Genomic DNA, 14860 nt, shown 5'->3' on the forward strand with positions numbered 1-14860 from the left:
GCAAGCAGCTCTTTTGGGGATTCATATTCCACCTTTTTTTGAGGAGGTGTGGTCTCATTTTTGGCCCCAAAATAAGGAGACGCTTCTCTCAGCGAGATGTATCTCTGCTGCATTTTTGTGAGCCAAACGTCTGAGGTTGCTAATCATCTTGGAAAGGCATCTCCTGGTGCCCAAACAGACCCTTAGTTTCTTTAGTAAGGAGGTTTCTAAAGCACTCCAGAGCGATGAGAAATAAGTAGGGAAAGAGTGTGTTGTCTTGTCCTGTTCCATTCTTGCCTTTGGAAGCTCCAAATGAGTCATTGATGATAACAGAAAATCCAGGGGAGGTGAAACACATTTGTATGCAATTGTTAAAGGTTTCTCCAAAGAAAGACATCAGTTTAGTTAGTTGAAGGATTTTCAATTAACTTAGTCCTTTTGAAGATCTATCTTAAAACAAAACGCATTCTCTAGTTGTTCATTGCACAGGCTGTGAACAATTTCATGGCCAACAATAGCTTGCTTGAATATGCCTCTGTTTTGGCAAAGGCATCTTGTATTGATTGATGATCAATCTAGCTTTTGCGCTGATATAACTAATTAGCAATGATTTTGAAAATCTTCTAATGCAGATTACAAAGGTCTATCGGTTTAGAAGCAATCACAGAAATTGCAGCTATTTTCTTTATAATGAAGGTGATAAATGTTGATCTAAGAGATCTCATGATGGAGTTAAGATGGAGAGAGCTATGATGGATTGATGGTTAGCCATATTTCATCACTCATTATATGCCACGGTTTGTGGAAAAATTGGGTTGGGAACTATTTGAGTGGGGAGATTTATTTGTGCTGAGGTTCATGAGGGTAGAGGCAATCTCCTCATTGCTGACTTACCTCCCTAATTACAATTTTCTATTTAATTATTTTGGTGTCACTAGGTGTGGGAGGTGTGAAGGAAATTGGCTGAATGGTGCCGGGCAATTCCTCGAAAAACAAAAAAAGTTAATTTCATTGATGATCTCTTGTTTTTGTGAAGTGATGGATCCATCTGAATCGTTTAAGTTTTGATATGGTTGTACTAGACTTGGGGGCCATGGTTCTGTAAAGGAGAGAACTTGGTGCAAGAATCGCCTTGCCAGTTTGGCTCTGAGGCTAGAATCCCAAAATGAAAGAGGAAATGAAGGTTGAGGATGCACAGGGCTAGAATTCCATGAGATGGTGAGGCAAGTGTCGTGCTCCAAGGGATATGTCGGCTTCGACTTGCTTCAATGTTGGAAGACCGGCCACATATGAAAAGAAAACTGAGTTCAAACCCACAATTTAATGATGACTAGGATGTCATAAAAATGGACAAAAGATGAAAAGAAAATTAGTAGGATTTATATTTCAATCATTATCATCAATTTCTTCATAATTATTGGCTTCATTCCTGTCTCCTCCATCCGATTCCAAACCATCATTAGAATCGTCATCTTCTTCAACATAATGGTCCTCCTCAGTTTCTTGTGAATCGGCCTCCTCTTCCTCACCTCTCTTTCCTCCTCCTTTGTGTACTAGTAGTGGTGGTCATTAGCCCTCCTATGGGTGGAAGCTGGTCCTAAACTTCCTCGACCATATCCCAGGTCAACCCTCACGAAGGATCTTCAACCAACCACTCTTTTGGCATCATCCAAGTCTTTGGATGAAATGGGATCTCTCTTTGGGATCTTAAAAATGCTCATCTATAGCATCAGATTATGCTTGACAAAGACTAAATTATTGAGCCTCTTTTTCTCAAGCTGGTTCTTGCTTTTGTGTGGAACTGTAGTAAAATATATGAGCCACAATTCAGACTTATAAAACTAAGATAATACCCTAATAATATGAATCACTAAATCTATGATAGTCTTAAAATTTTACCATATCAAAGGAACTCCAAATTTAATATCTAAATGCATATGAAACTATGCAAAATTAATAAATACTAAGGAAATTACCTACATTTGATTTAGTCCTTGTTCTCACCACCATTTCCTTCACAAATGATTTCAAAGTACACTTATACAAAAGTAACTCGTTAGCATATATCTTATCTTGGATATCATTGTGTAGATCTAGCCTCTCAAGACATTCATTAACGGCAAAGCCTTCCATAATTGCATCCTTTTTCTCAATACCTAAGTTTGTGCAGAAGAACTTCAGGTTCAAAACCTCAAATAGTACAATTTCAGGTAATGACTGATGAAGCTGCCTAAGAAAAAGGGTCGGTTGGCTAAATATGCCACTCCTGCCCTTCGAAGTTGGGTGCTGTATGGCTATCAAGACATATGGCCGACACAATTTCTGGGCTGATGAAGCTGCCTATCCCATTTTGTAATCTATTGTCTCCCATATTGAGCAATACGTACTCTCATCATTGACCAAAGCCTTTGCTACCTCCATCTAGTGCATCATATTTAGAGCCCATAATGGGCTTCACGTCACCATTAACCTATTTTTAAAATTCACTAAGGGTAGAAAGACTTTAACCTAGTAGACTACCCACTTGACAAACTCTTAAACACACTGTCACATGCCCTTTCCCCTTTAGCACATCTAGGCCACTTACATCTAGATAACTCTTCTAAAGTTAACATCAAACTCAATTGCTTTCTCTTCTGCAATATTCTTTGTAAACTTAGAAAAGAAGTGGCAAATCCGGTTACCCCAGCCCTTGCTATATCGCTCTTCTAAGCGATCTTGTGCATCATGCTGAAGGCAATGGTGTGACTATATATGAACATTGTCACGACTGTAGCCTTAGGAAGTGTACCTGATACCCTAGGCAGTTCACTAATAGCCTTAAGCATGGGTCTATGCACTTTGCTAAACATGGAGTTCAAAAGTTACAAGGCCGCTTTTAGTCCAATAAATTAGGAATAACCATATTTTCTGTAGCATTATCAATTACCACTTGAATACCATTCTCTTCCCCAACCTCATTGAACTTGTCAATTAAAGTAAAAAGGAATTGTGCATCCTGTACATTATCAAATGCATCAATAAACTTTAGAATTCGTGTCCTTAAAGGACAATTAACCTTTATGTTCATTACACTTCTGTTCACATCACTCCATGTACCTGTCATAATCATCATTCTGTGATCCTGTATTGGATGCTCGCATCCTTGTGGGTTTGGGGCACTCCTTTGTGAATTGTACCTCCTTATGTTATTGTTTGAAAAAACAGTTTGCCCAGTGCCTAGGAGGCTATCTCGCCTAGGCTTGGGCAGGCCTTCCCGAGCGGAAGTTCTTAGGCGTTCGCCCTAGCAAGCTAGGTGGGTGCTTAGGAACATTCATAAAAACGACATTTTTTTTTTGCATGTTTGGGGCCATTTTGCGCCTAGAATCTGGGCAGCCCAGTTGAATCCAAAAAGGATTCTACAGTTATATATTGTATAAAATATAAGAATTAGGTATTTGGGGCACATCAGAATTCAAAGTATAGTACAAATTAGCACACACTCCATAAGTAACCATAAGTCGGTCCATAATCCATATCCAATTAAAACTTAAAATTTACCATTCATAGTTCAATCAAAGTTCAAAGTTTAATAATTATTCAATATTCATCATTCATCATCAGAAAAATTAAGGTCAGCTGCATTGGTATCATATTCATCGGAATTGTCATCCTCGTCGACATATTGGTCGTCCTCATCTGTCTCTTCTGAATCTGCCTTTTCTTCCTTCACCCTCGTTCTCTGTGCAGAAGATCTAGTGGCCCTAGGAAGGTCAGCTGATGTCCCTGAAGCATCTATAACCATGTCCCATGTCAATCCTTCATACCCCTCGACTCATCATCATCAACTAACCGCTCCATAGCGTTGTCCATATTTTTTGATCTAATGGGGTCTCTCTTATCAAACATGTCCTTCAAGAATCGATTACACTTGACATAGACTAGGAGGTCATTAAACCTTTTTTATTCAAGCTTGTTCCTTCTCTTTGTATGAATCTAACAAAATCAAATGAAACTAATTAAAGTCTATGGTTCATGTATTATTAATACAATTATACAAATTACCTTTACGACCTTACCCCTTCAAAAGCACTCCAATTGCGCTGACAACCGGATGAGGAAGTGGTTAGGTTTAAGATCTGAATGATCAACTTTTGTAAATTTGGAGAACTACACCCATGTTGGCTCCACCAATTGGCTGCAAAGATATAGAATAAAATCATAAATAAATAATAGAATTATAAAAGAAACTTGATTACGTGAACTTGATGAGCTTAAGAATATTATTACTTTTTGGATCAATTTTGGCCCTTTACCTCATTGCCATTGGACTCCCAAAAGACTTTAATGAGCACTTGTAATTTATCAGCTTATCAGCGCATATAATATCTTGGATAATAGGATCAAGGACTAGCACATCTACAGACTTATTAAATCCAATAATAATTGTATCATTTGTGTGTATATCTTTGTCAACATAAAACAAAGCTGGGTTCAAATAATAACCAGCTGCATGCAATGGCCGATGTAGCTGCGTATCTCACTTCTCATCAATAATCTCCCAAACAGGGTTATAACAGTTCTCATCATCATCAAAATTTTGAGCTCTCTTTCTTGCATTTCTCCATGGCCTCATATATATAGCCCATATAAGGCTTGTCACTATCAACCATGCGAAGGACTTTGACAAGAGGAAAAAATACCTTAGGAGCGGCCCTTCACCTCTCGTCAAAAAGCCTTAGAAAGGATAATATCTTTCACCTTTTTCCCAACTTGATCCTTGGACCACTTGCATGCTCTCCAGTCATCCGAGGTAAACATTTTCCTTAACTGCACTCTCCTCGAATGTATGTTATCTAGGCATAAGTACCAGATCGCAAATCTTGTGACCCCAGGCTTCACAATCTCTTTCTTCCTTGTAAATCTACGCATCATGCTGAGGGTGGGATGGTGGCCATAAATGAAATTTGTAATTGACTTTGCCTTCTTCACTGCACCTGATATCTCGGTTAAACCGCCAAGAGCCTCAAGCATGAGGTCTATATAATGTGCTGCACATATTGTCTAAAAGATTTTAGGATAAGCTATGCGCAACAAATTAGCTGCAACAACATTAGGAGCAACATTGTCTTGACAACCTGTACAACATGATGCTCCCCAACCTCCTTCATTCCCTTCTCTAAAACTTGGAATATGTAATGAGCATCATGGATATGATCAGAGGCATCAATAGACCTCAAAAAAACAGTCCCTAAAGGACAATTGATAAGCAAATTCATCTGACTTCTTCTTTTCTTATCACTCCAAGCATCAGTCATAATAGATACCCCATATTGAGCCCATGCATCTTTCTTAACTTCTACAGTTTCCTTCGTGACACTCACCGCCTTTTTCAAAAGAGGCTCTGAAAGCTGGGGTTGGGGGTTTCATCCCAGGCCCAAATTGGCCAATTGTCTCTACCGCGGCATAGAAGTTGCTTAAGCGAGCGGTATTGAAAGCAATGCTCGCCTCATAAAATCATGTAGCAAGATAATAAGTAGCTCTCTCTCACTCTTCCTTTGTCATTCTATTTTCAATGGTGGTTGCTTCTTTGTTTTCTCTCCTGCAACCTCAAGGTTAGACCAAGGCTAAAAACTATCCATAGGGCCCATAACCCGAGGCTTCTTACTCCCAGAACCAACACCATTCTATTTTCAATGGTGTTCGGACTGATGTGTACATTTATACGATATGTATATAATGATGTGTTTATGCATGTATATATATAGTTTTTTGCTATCAGTTATACACAATAATCTATATATATATATATATATTGATATGCATACATGCATGCACCCTCACGTCTTGATAAGTGCATATATACAGTGTATGTGTAACTAATACATACATTTTATATACACTGGTATATATGAGCATAAAGACACTTATTAGCAGTTTATCTATATATATATATATATATATATATATATATATATATATATACACTTGCTATCAGTTATACACACTGATATGCTCATGCACATGCGCCCCTACGCATTTGTACATACATTTCTAAAGTGTTTCTAAATACACTAATGTATAAGACCGTGTATATACTTATTATACACGGTCTTAGCACAATTATTAGCATAATTTGTGTACGTATTGATTTATAGAAATATATGTCATTGTATTAAGTGAATATATATATATACTGATGCATATAACTATACACTACATTAATTATCAATTATATATACAATTATTATAGTGTAAAAGATACATTTATATGTGTGTGAAGTCAGTATATATACGCTAATAACTGTATAAACTGATATAAGTATCTATATGGTCATAGATATCAGTGTATATAGAAATGTATGTATGCACTACCAATGCGTAAGCGAGCATGTACGCGGACATATCAGTGTTTATAAACACCTGGATAATTGTATATAACTGATAGCAAGCAACTATATACATATTCTTATAAACATATTAGTATATACATATCGTATATACACACATATCAGTCCATATATAACATACAAATATCTGTAGCATATAAATCTGAGTGTGAATGTGTGTGGTGTAAGTGTTAGTGTCAGTGTGTGTGAGTGTGAGTGTGTAAGTGTGAGTGTGAATGAACGTAGAGTGTGGGTAGTATATAAATCAGTGTACCTATACGTTAATAATTGTATAAACTGATAATAAGTGTATATATGATCATATACATCAATGTGTATACACACATAATAGTATGTACACATCGTATATAGACAGGCGTCACACACACATCAATAAACGTGTTACACACTAATAACTGTAAAAATATGGGGACACACATGAACTCTTATGTATTGAAAAATTCATACGTACATTTTTATATACACTAATATATATGACCATATAGACACTTATTATCAGTTTATACAGTTATTAAAGTATATGTATACTGATATGTATATACGCACACTCATATACATATGTATAATGTGTTTACATATATACTAATATATAAGACCATGTATATACTTACTATCAGTGATAAATACAGTTATTAAAACAATTTATGTACATAATGATGTATAACAATATATATCATAGTTTTAAGTGTACATATATAAATTACTTATATATTTATTAGTGTGTAAATAATACATTGATATGTGTATGTGATGTTTGTATATATACGATGTGTATATACTGATATGTGTGTGTGTAAAGTTCATAACTGCATATATACATTGCACTAATATATATTTCTATATCCACTGATGTAACATGATCGTATAACTACGTATTATCAATTTATACAGTTACTAGCGTATATGTACACTGATTTATATACTACACATACACGCACATACATATATGTTTATATATAAAAACTACACATATATGCGTGTTGTGTATAGACTATTGTACGTATATATTCGATATGAATATACTGATATGTTTATGCGTGTAAGCATAAACTTGCTTGTTATCAGTTATATACACTAGTCAATGTTATATACACTGATATGTGCTGACACATGCACGCTTACGAGTTGATAAGTGCATATATAACGTGTATCTATACACTAATATCATGTATTCTATATACACTGATATATATAATCATAGAGAAACTAATTAGCAATTTATATATATATATATATACAGTGTGTAACATCTAAGATATGTATACACTGATATATTTATGTGTGTATGTACATACCTGCTATTTGTTATTATACATGATCTTATACATTAGTTTACATATAAACCATTTATATATATGCATATGAGTGTGTGTACAAACATATCAACGCACATATACGTTAATAACAATATAAACTGATAACGGTGTATATAGAAATGTATGTCAACGCCATCAATGTGTAAGGGTGCAGGTGCATACACATATCAGCGTATATATAACTGCGAGCAATTTTATACATATACACATAAACATATCGGTATGTACATATCGTATATATAGACACAAACTGCTAATAAAGGTCTATATGATCATATATATCAGTGTATATAGAATTCATGTATTAATGTATACATACACAGTATATATGCATTTATCAACGCGTAAGGGTGCATATTCATGCGCATATAAATGTATATATACATTGATAATTGTATATAACGGATAGCAAACAACTGTATATATACATGTATAAAAATATCAGTATATACATATCGTATATATATATACACATCAGTCCATACACCACGCATATATGGGTGGTATATATATCTATGAGTGTGAATGTGAGTGTGAGTGTGAGTGTGAGTGTGAGTATGAGTGTAGTATATAAATCAGTGTACATATAAGTTAACAACTGTATAAACTGATAATAAGTGTATATATGGTCATATACATCAATATATATATAAACGTTTATATTAGTGCATTGTATATAAACAGTTATGCACTTTACATACAAACATATCAGTATATATGCTCATCGGATATATATATATAGAAAACACACACACACATACATCAAGGTTTATTTTACACACTAATAACTGTAAATATAACAGATAACTAATGTGTTGTACGGTTATATGCATTAGTATATATATACACTAAAAACAATGCTATATATAGCAATACATAAATACAAATACAAATTGTGCTAATAAATGTATATATCACAGATAATAACTATATACATGGTCTTATATATTAGTATATAAAAAAACCTTTTATACATATGCTTATGAGTGTGCATTTATATAAACATATACGCTAATAACATTATAAATTGATAATAAGTGTTTATATGGTCATATATATCAGTGTATATAGAAATGTATGTACGTACTATCAATATGAAAATGTGCATGTACGTACGCATAGCAGTCTATATATCAGTGATAGCAAGTTTATACATACATGCATAAACATATCAGTATATACAGGTCGTATGTACATACACATTGTATATATATATATATATAACCAGCTAATAAGTATTTATATGGTTATATATATTAGTGTATCTAAACTGTATGTATTAGAGTAAACATACAAAATATATAGGCACTTATCAATGTATAAAACTAATAGCAAGCAACTATATACATACACATATAAATATATCAGTATATACATATCGTATATATACAAACATCATACCAAACACAACACATATGTGTAGTATATATATCGTTGAGTGAGTGTGAGTGTGACTTTGAGTAGGAGTGAGAGTGAGTGCGAGTGTGTGTTTGTGCGAATGTCAGTGTCAGTGTCAGTTTCAGGGTCAATGAATGTCAGGGTGTGTGTGTGAGTGAGTGTGAGTGTGAGTGTGAGTGTGAGGGTGAGTGTAAGTGTGTGAGTGTGAGTGTGAGTGTGAGTGTGAGTGTGTGAGTGTGAATGTGAGTGTGAGTGTGAGTGTATGTGTATGTAATATATAAATCAGTATACATATACGTCAATAACTATATAAACTGATAATAAATGTAAAAATGATAATATACATCAAGGTATATAGAAATATATATATTAATACACTGTATATATACAATTATGTACTTTACACATACACATATATCAGTATATACACATCGTATATATACTGACATCACACAGATACATACACACATAAAAATGTATTTTTTACACACTAATAATTATATATGTAGTTAATAACTAATGTATTGTACAGTTAAGAAAAAGTTAATAAAATTGCAAACCACAAGTAAAGCTCTAAAAAATTCACTCCATATTTGCAAGAAAGACGCAAGAGGGTGTGTGTGTCAAGAAAAAGTTCATTTTTTGAAGCTTTACTTGTGGTTTGTAATTTTATTCACTCCATATTTGCATAAAAGAAGGAAGAGCAGTACGATACTAAAGAAGAAAGAACCATTAAGCAAATCAAGCTTGCAAGACCAAGATCGCAAATACTTCCATGCTTGTTGATTTACAAGCAAACTCAATGAAGATGAAGCTCATCAATAATAATAAAAACAAGTACAAATAAGATAAAAAATTTAGATAGAATATCACAATTGGGTATTTAGCATACTCGATTCATCAAGGGAAAAAACCCATTTTTATGCCTAATTCATACAAAGTAATATAGAAATTCGCGTAGGCTTGTCAGATTAGAGGTGATATCTAAACAAATAATCTCTAAAATAATCAAAAAGGAGGGGAGGGGAGGGGGGGGATCTGTACATTTACCTTCTTAGCTGCAACAGCCACCTATGCATTCATATACATATCAATGTGAATGTTAGTTTGAGAGTGTGTGTGGGTGTGAGTGTGTCAGTGTGTGCGTGTGTCAGTGTGTCAATGTGTATGTGTGTGTGTGTGTCTATGTGAGTGTGTGTGAATGTGAGTGTGAGTGAGTGTGAGTGTGTGTATGTGTGTGTTACGAAAAAGTTACTTAATAAAATTGCAAACCACAAATAAAGCTCAAGAAAATTCACTCCCTATTTGCAAGAAAGAAGAAAGAGTGTGTGTTAAGAAAAAGTTACTTAATAAAGATGCAAACCACAAGTACATCTCCAGAAAATTCACTCTAAAAGAAAAATTCACTCCATATTTGCATGAAAGAAACAAGAGCAATACTTTACTAGAGATATGTTCATTTACCTTATGAGCTGCAATAGCCACCTGTGCATTCATATACATATCAATGTGCATATACGCTAATAATTGTATAAACTGATAAAAAATGTCAATATGGTCATATATATCAGTGTATATAAAAATGTATAAACTGATAAAAAGTGTCAATAGGGTCATATATATCAGTGTATATAAAAATGTATATATGCACTATCAATGCGTAAGGGTGTAAGTGCGTACGCATATCAGTGTATATATAACAGACCAAGTTTATACATACACGCATAAACATATCAGTATATACATATCGTATATATACACACTGTATATATATGAACTGCTAATATATGTCAATGTGGTTAAAAATATCAATGTATATAGAATGCATCATAGACAGTATATATACACTTATCAACGCATAGGGGTATACAATGATTATTGTATATAATTGATAGCAAGAAACTGTATATATACACCCATAAATATATCAATATATACATATCGTATATATATAGACATCAGTCCATATACAACACGCAAACATGTGTAGTATATATCAATGAATGTGATTGTGAGTGTCAGTGTTTGAGTGTGTGAGTGTAAGTGTGAGTGTGAGTGTGAGTGAGTGTATGTATGTGAGTGTGAATGTGAGTGTCAGTGTGTGAGTGTGAGTGTGAGTGTGAGTGTATAAGTGAGTGTGTGTGTATGTGTGTGAGTGTGAGTGTAAATGTGAGTGTGAGTGTGTGTGTGTGATGTGGGTGTGCGTATGTTAAAAAAAAGTCAATAAACTTACAAACCACAAGTAAAGCTCCAAAAAATTCACTCTATATTTGCATGAAAGAAGCAAGAGTGTGTGTGTGTCAAGAAAAAGTTACTTGATAAAATTACAAACCACAAGTAAAGCTCCTGAAAATTCACTCCATATTTGCATGAAAGAAGCAAGAGCAGTAAGTATTATACCAGAGAAGAAAGAACCATTAAGCAAATCAAGCTTGCAAGATCAAGATCTCAAATATCGAATAACGTAAAGATATCCGCCTTGATGATAAGTTACTTTCATATTTGCCGATTTACACGTAAACTCGATAGAGATGAAGCACGTCAATGATAATAAAAACAAGTACAAATAAGAAAAAATAAATAAATGGACTACTACAATTGGGTATTTTAGCCTACCCAATTCATCAAGAGAAGAAACCCATTCTTGCGCTTAATTCTATACAAATTAATATGGAATTTCGCCTAGGTTTATCTGATTAGAGGTGATAGCCAGAAGAATTAATCTCCATCTTTAATGCCTGATTTTATCATAGTTTAGAAAATTACATAGGGAAGGAAAAATCATACACAGGGACAATAATGATTCGAAGGGTAAGAATTGAGAGGAAAATAATAAAAAAGGGCGAAGTGGGGAGGGAGGGGGATCAGTTTATTTACCTTATTGGCTTCAACATCCATATGTGCATTCATAAACATATCAACATACATCTACATTAAAAACTGTATAAACTAGTAAAAAGTATCAATATAGCCACATATATCAGTGTATTTAAAAATGTAAATGTATGTACGCAATATCAATGCTTTAGGGTGCATGTGCGTACACATATCAATATATATATAATTGATAACAAGTTTATACATACATGCAGAAACATATCAGTATATACAAATCGTATATATACACACTGTATACATACACAGTATATATCCACTTATCAACGCGTAAGGGTGCATGTGAGCGCGCATATCAATGTATATAACAGATAGCAAGCAACTGTATCCATACACAACACGCACACATGTGTAGTATATATATATGTGAGTGTGAGTGTGTGTGTGTGTAGTATATAAATCAGTGTATATATGCGTTAATAGCTGCATAAACTGATAATAAGTGTATATATGATCATATACATTAATGTATAAAAAAATTTATACATTAATGTACTGTATATAAAACTTTATGCACTTTACACATACACACATATCAAATATATACACATCGTATATATATAGATATCACACACACACATATCAATGTATTTTTTACACACTAATAACTGTATATATTACAGATAACTAATGTATTGTATGCTTTATACACATCAATATATATGCACTGACAACGATGATATATATTGCTATACATATATATACACAAATTGAGCTAATAACTGTATACATCACAGATAATAAGTACATACATGATCTTATACATTAGTGCATATATAAACCCTTTATAAATATGCAGATGAGTGTGCGCATATACATTTCAGTGTACATATACACTCATTACTGTATAAACAAATAATAAATTTATATATGGTCATATATATCAGTGTATATAGAAATGTATGTATGCACTATCAATGCGTAAAGGTGCATATACGTCGCATATCAGTGTACATATAACTAATAGCAAGTTTATATATACATGTATAAACATATCAATATATACATATCCTTTATATGCACATATCCTTTATATGCACACTGAATATATCAGTATATACATGTCGTTTATATGTACATTGTGAGTGTGAGAGCGAGTGAGTGTGAATGTGTGTGTGAGTGTGTGTGTGTGAGTGAGTGTGAGTTTTAGTTTGTGTGTGTGTGTATGTGTGTGTGTGTGTGTGTGTGTGGTGTGTGTTGTGTGTGTATGTGTACATGTTAAGAAAAAGTGACTTAATAAAATTGTAAACCACAAGTAAGGCTCTAGAAAATTTACTCCGTATTTGCATGATAGAGGCAAGAGCAATACTATACTACAGAAGAAAGAACCATTAAGCAAATCAAGCTTTCAAGTTCAAGATCTCAAATATCAAAAAACGTAAAGAGATCCGCCTCGATGATAAGTTGCATTCATGCTTGTTGAATTACAAGCAAACTCAATGAAGATGAAGCTCATCAACAATAATAAAAACAAGTACAAATATATGATAAAAACTTTAGATGGACTATCACAATTGGGTATTTTAGCATACCTAATACATCAAGAGAAGAAACCCATTCTTATGCCTAATACTATACAAAGTAATAAGGAATTTCGCCTAAGCTTATTTGATTAGAGGTGATAACCAGAAGAAATAATCTCCTTCTTTAATCCCTGATTTTATCACAATTTGGAAATTGTATATGGTAGGAAAAATCATTCACAGAGAAGATAATGATTCGAATGGTAAGAATTGAGAGGAAAATAATCAAAAAGGAGGGGGCAGGGGAATCTGTCCCTTTACCTTGTTGGCTGCAACTGCCACTTGTGCTTTCATATACATATCAATGTACATCTACGCTAATAACTGTATAAACTGATAAAAAGTGTATATATGGTCATAAACATCGGTGTATATAAAAATATATATATGCACTATTAATGCGTAAGGGTGCATGTGCGTACGCATATCAGTGTATATATAACAGACAACAAGTTTATACATACACGCATAAACATATCAGTATATACATATCGTATATATACACACTGTGTATATATAAACTGTCAATATATGTCCTTTTGGTCATATATATCAGTGTATAAAAGAATGCATGTATTAGTGTATACATACACAGTATATATGCACTTATCAATGCGTAAAGGTGCATGTGCGTGCATATATTAGTGCATACATATATTGATAATTGTATATAACTGATAACAAGCAATTGTGTAAATACACATAACAATATCAGTATATACATATCGTATTATATATACACACATCAGTCCATACACACCATGCATATGTGTAGTATATATATCTGTGAGTGTGAGTGTGAGTGTGAGTGTGAGTGCCAGTGTGTGTGTGTGGGTGAGTGTGAGTGTGAGTGTGAGTGTGAGTGTGAGTGTGAGTGCCAGTGTGAGTGTGAGTGTGAGTGTGAGTGTGAGTGTGAGTGTGAGTGCCAGTGTGTGTGTGTGGGTGAGTGTGAGTGCGAGTGTGTGTGTAGTATACATATATGTTAATAACTGTATAAACTGATAAATACCGTATATATCGTCATATATACTAATGTATATACTAATGTATTGTATATATACAGTTACGCACTTTAAACATACACACATATCAATATATACACAGCGTATATATACAGACATCACACGCATACATACACACATATCAATGTATTTTTTACACACTAATAACTATATATGTAGCAGATAACTAATGTATTGTATGGTTATATGCATCAGTATGTATATATATACTGAAAACAATGGTCTATATTGCTATACATCAATTCGTACACAAATTGAGCGAATAACTGTATATATCACTGATAATAAGTATATACACGGTCTTTTACATAAGTGTACATATAAACCCTTTATATATA

At 33.5% G+C, this 14860-nt stretch overlaps 1 protein-coding gene and 1 non-coding gene across 22 annotated transcripts in view; one reads left to right on the top strand and one right to left on the bottom strand.

Moving 5' to 3' along the window:
• LOC110006643 (histone acetyltransferase HAC12) overlaps positions 1–14860 on the bottom strand; it is a 74915-nt gene that overhangs the window by 53229 nt on the left and 6826 nt on the right. For 6 of the 21 annotated variants that reach the window (XR_016048256.1, XR_016048252.1, XR_016048251.1 and 3 more), the window contains 2 exons: positions 4038–4156; positions 3500–3954 (listed from right to left, as the gene is read on the bottom strand). The exons of 14 other annotated variants lie outside the window; for them this stretch is intronic. Coding sequence is in view for 3 of the 7 variants with exons in the window: in XM_088856653.1 (XP_088712779.1) it covers positions 3922–3954; positions 4038–4156 (152 nt within the window). In the remaining 4 variants the exon portion in view is untranslated. Of the gene's footprint in view, positions 1–3499; positions 3955–4023; positions 4157–14860 lie in introns of those variants that run through there. One more of the 21 variants, XR_016048250.1, reaches the window with a different exon arrangement.
• LOC148779095 (U11 spliceosomal RNA) lies at positions 2215–2342 on the top strand. Its single transcript, XR_016048725.1, has one exon. It is a non-coding gene; the product is annotated as a U11 spliceosomal RNA (small nuclear RNA).

The sequence above is a fragment of the Amborella trichopoda genome, chromosome 13 (assembly GCF_054954075.1).
Source record: "Amborella trichopoda isolate Santa Cruz 75 chromosome 13, AtrichopodaSantaCruz75HAP2 v2.0, whole genome shotgun sequence".
Classification (NCBI taxonomy): domain Eukaryota; kingdom Viridiplantae; phylum Streptophyta; class Magnoliopsida; order Amborellales; family Amborellaceae; genus Amborella; species Amborella trichopoda.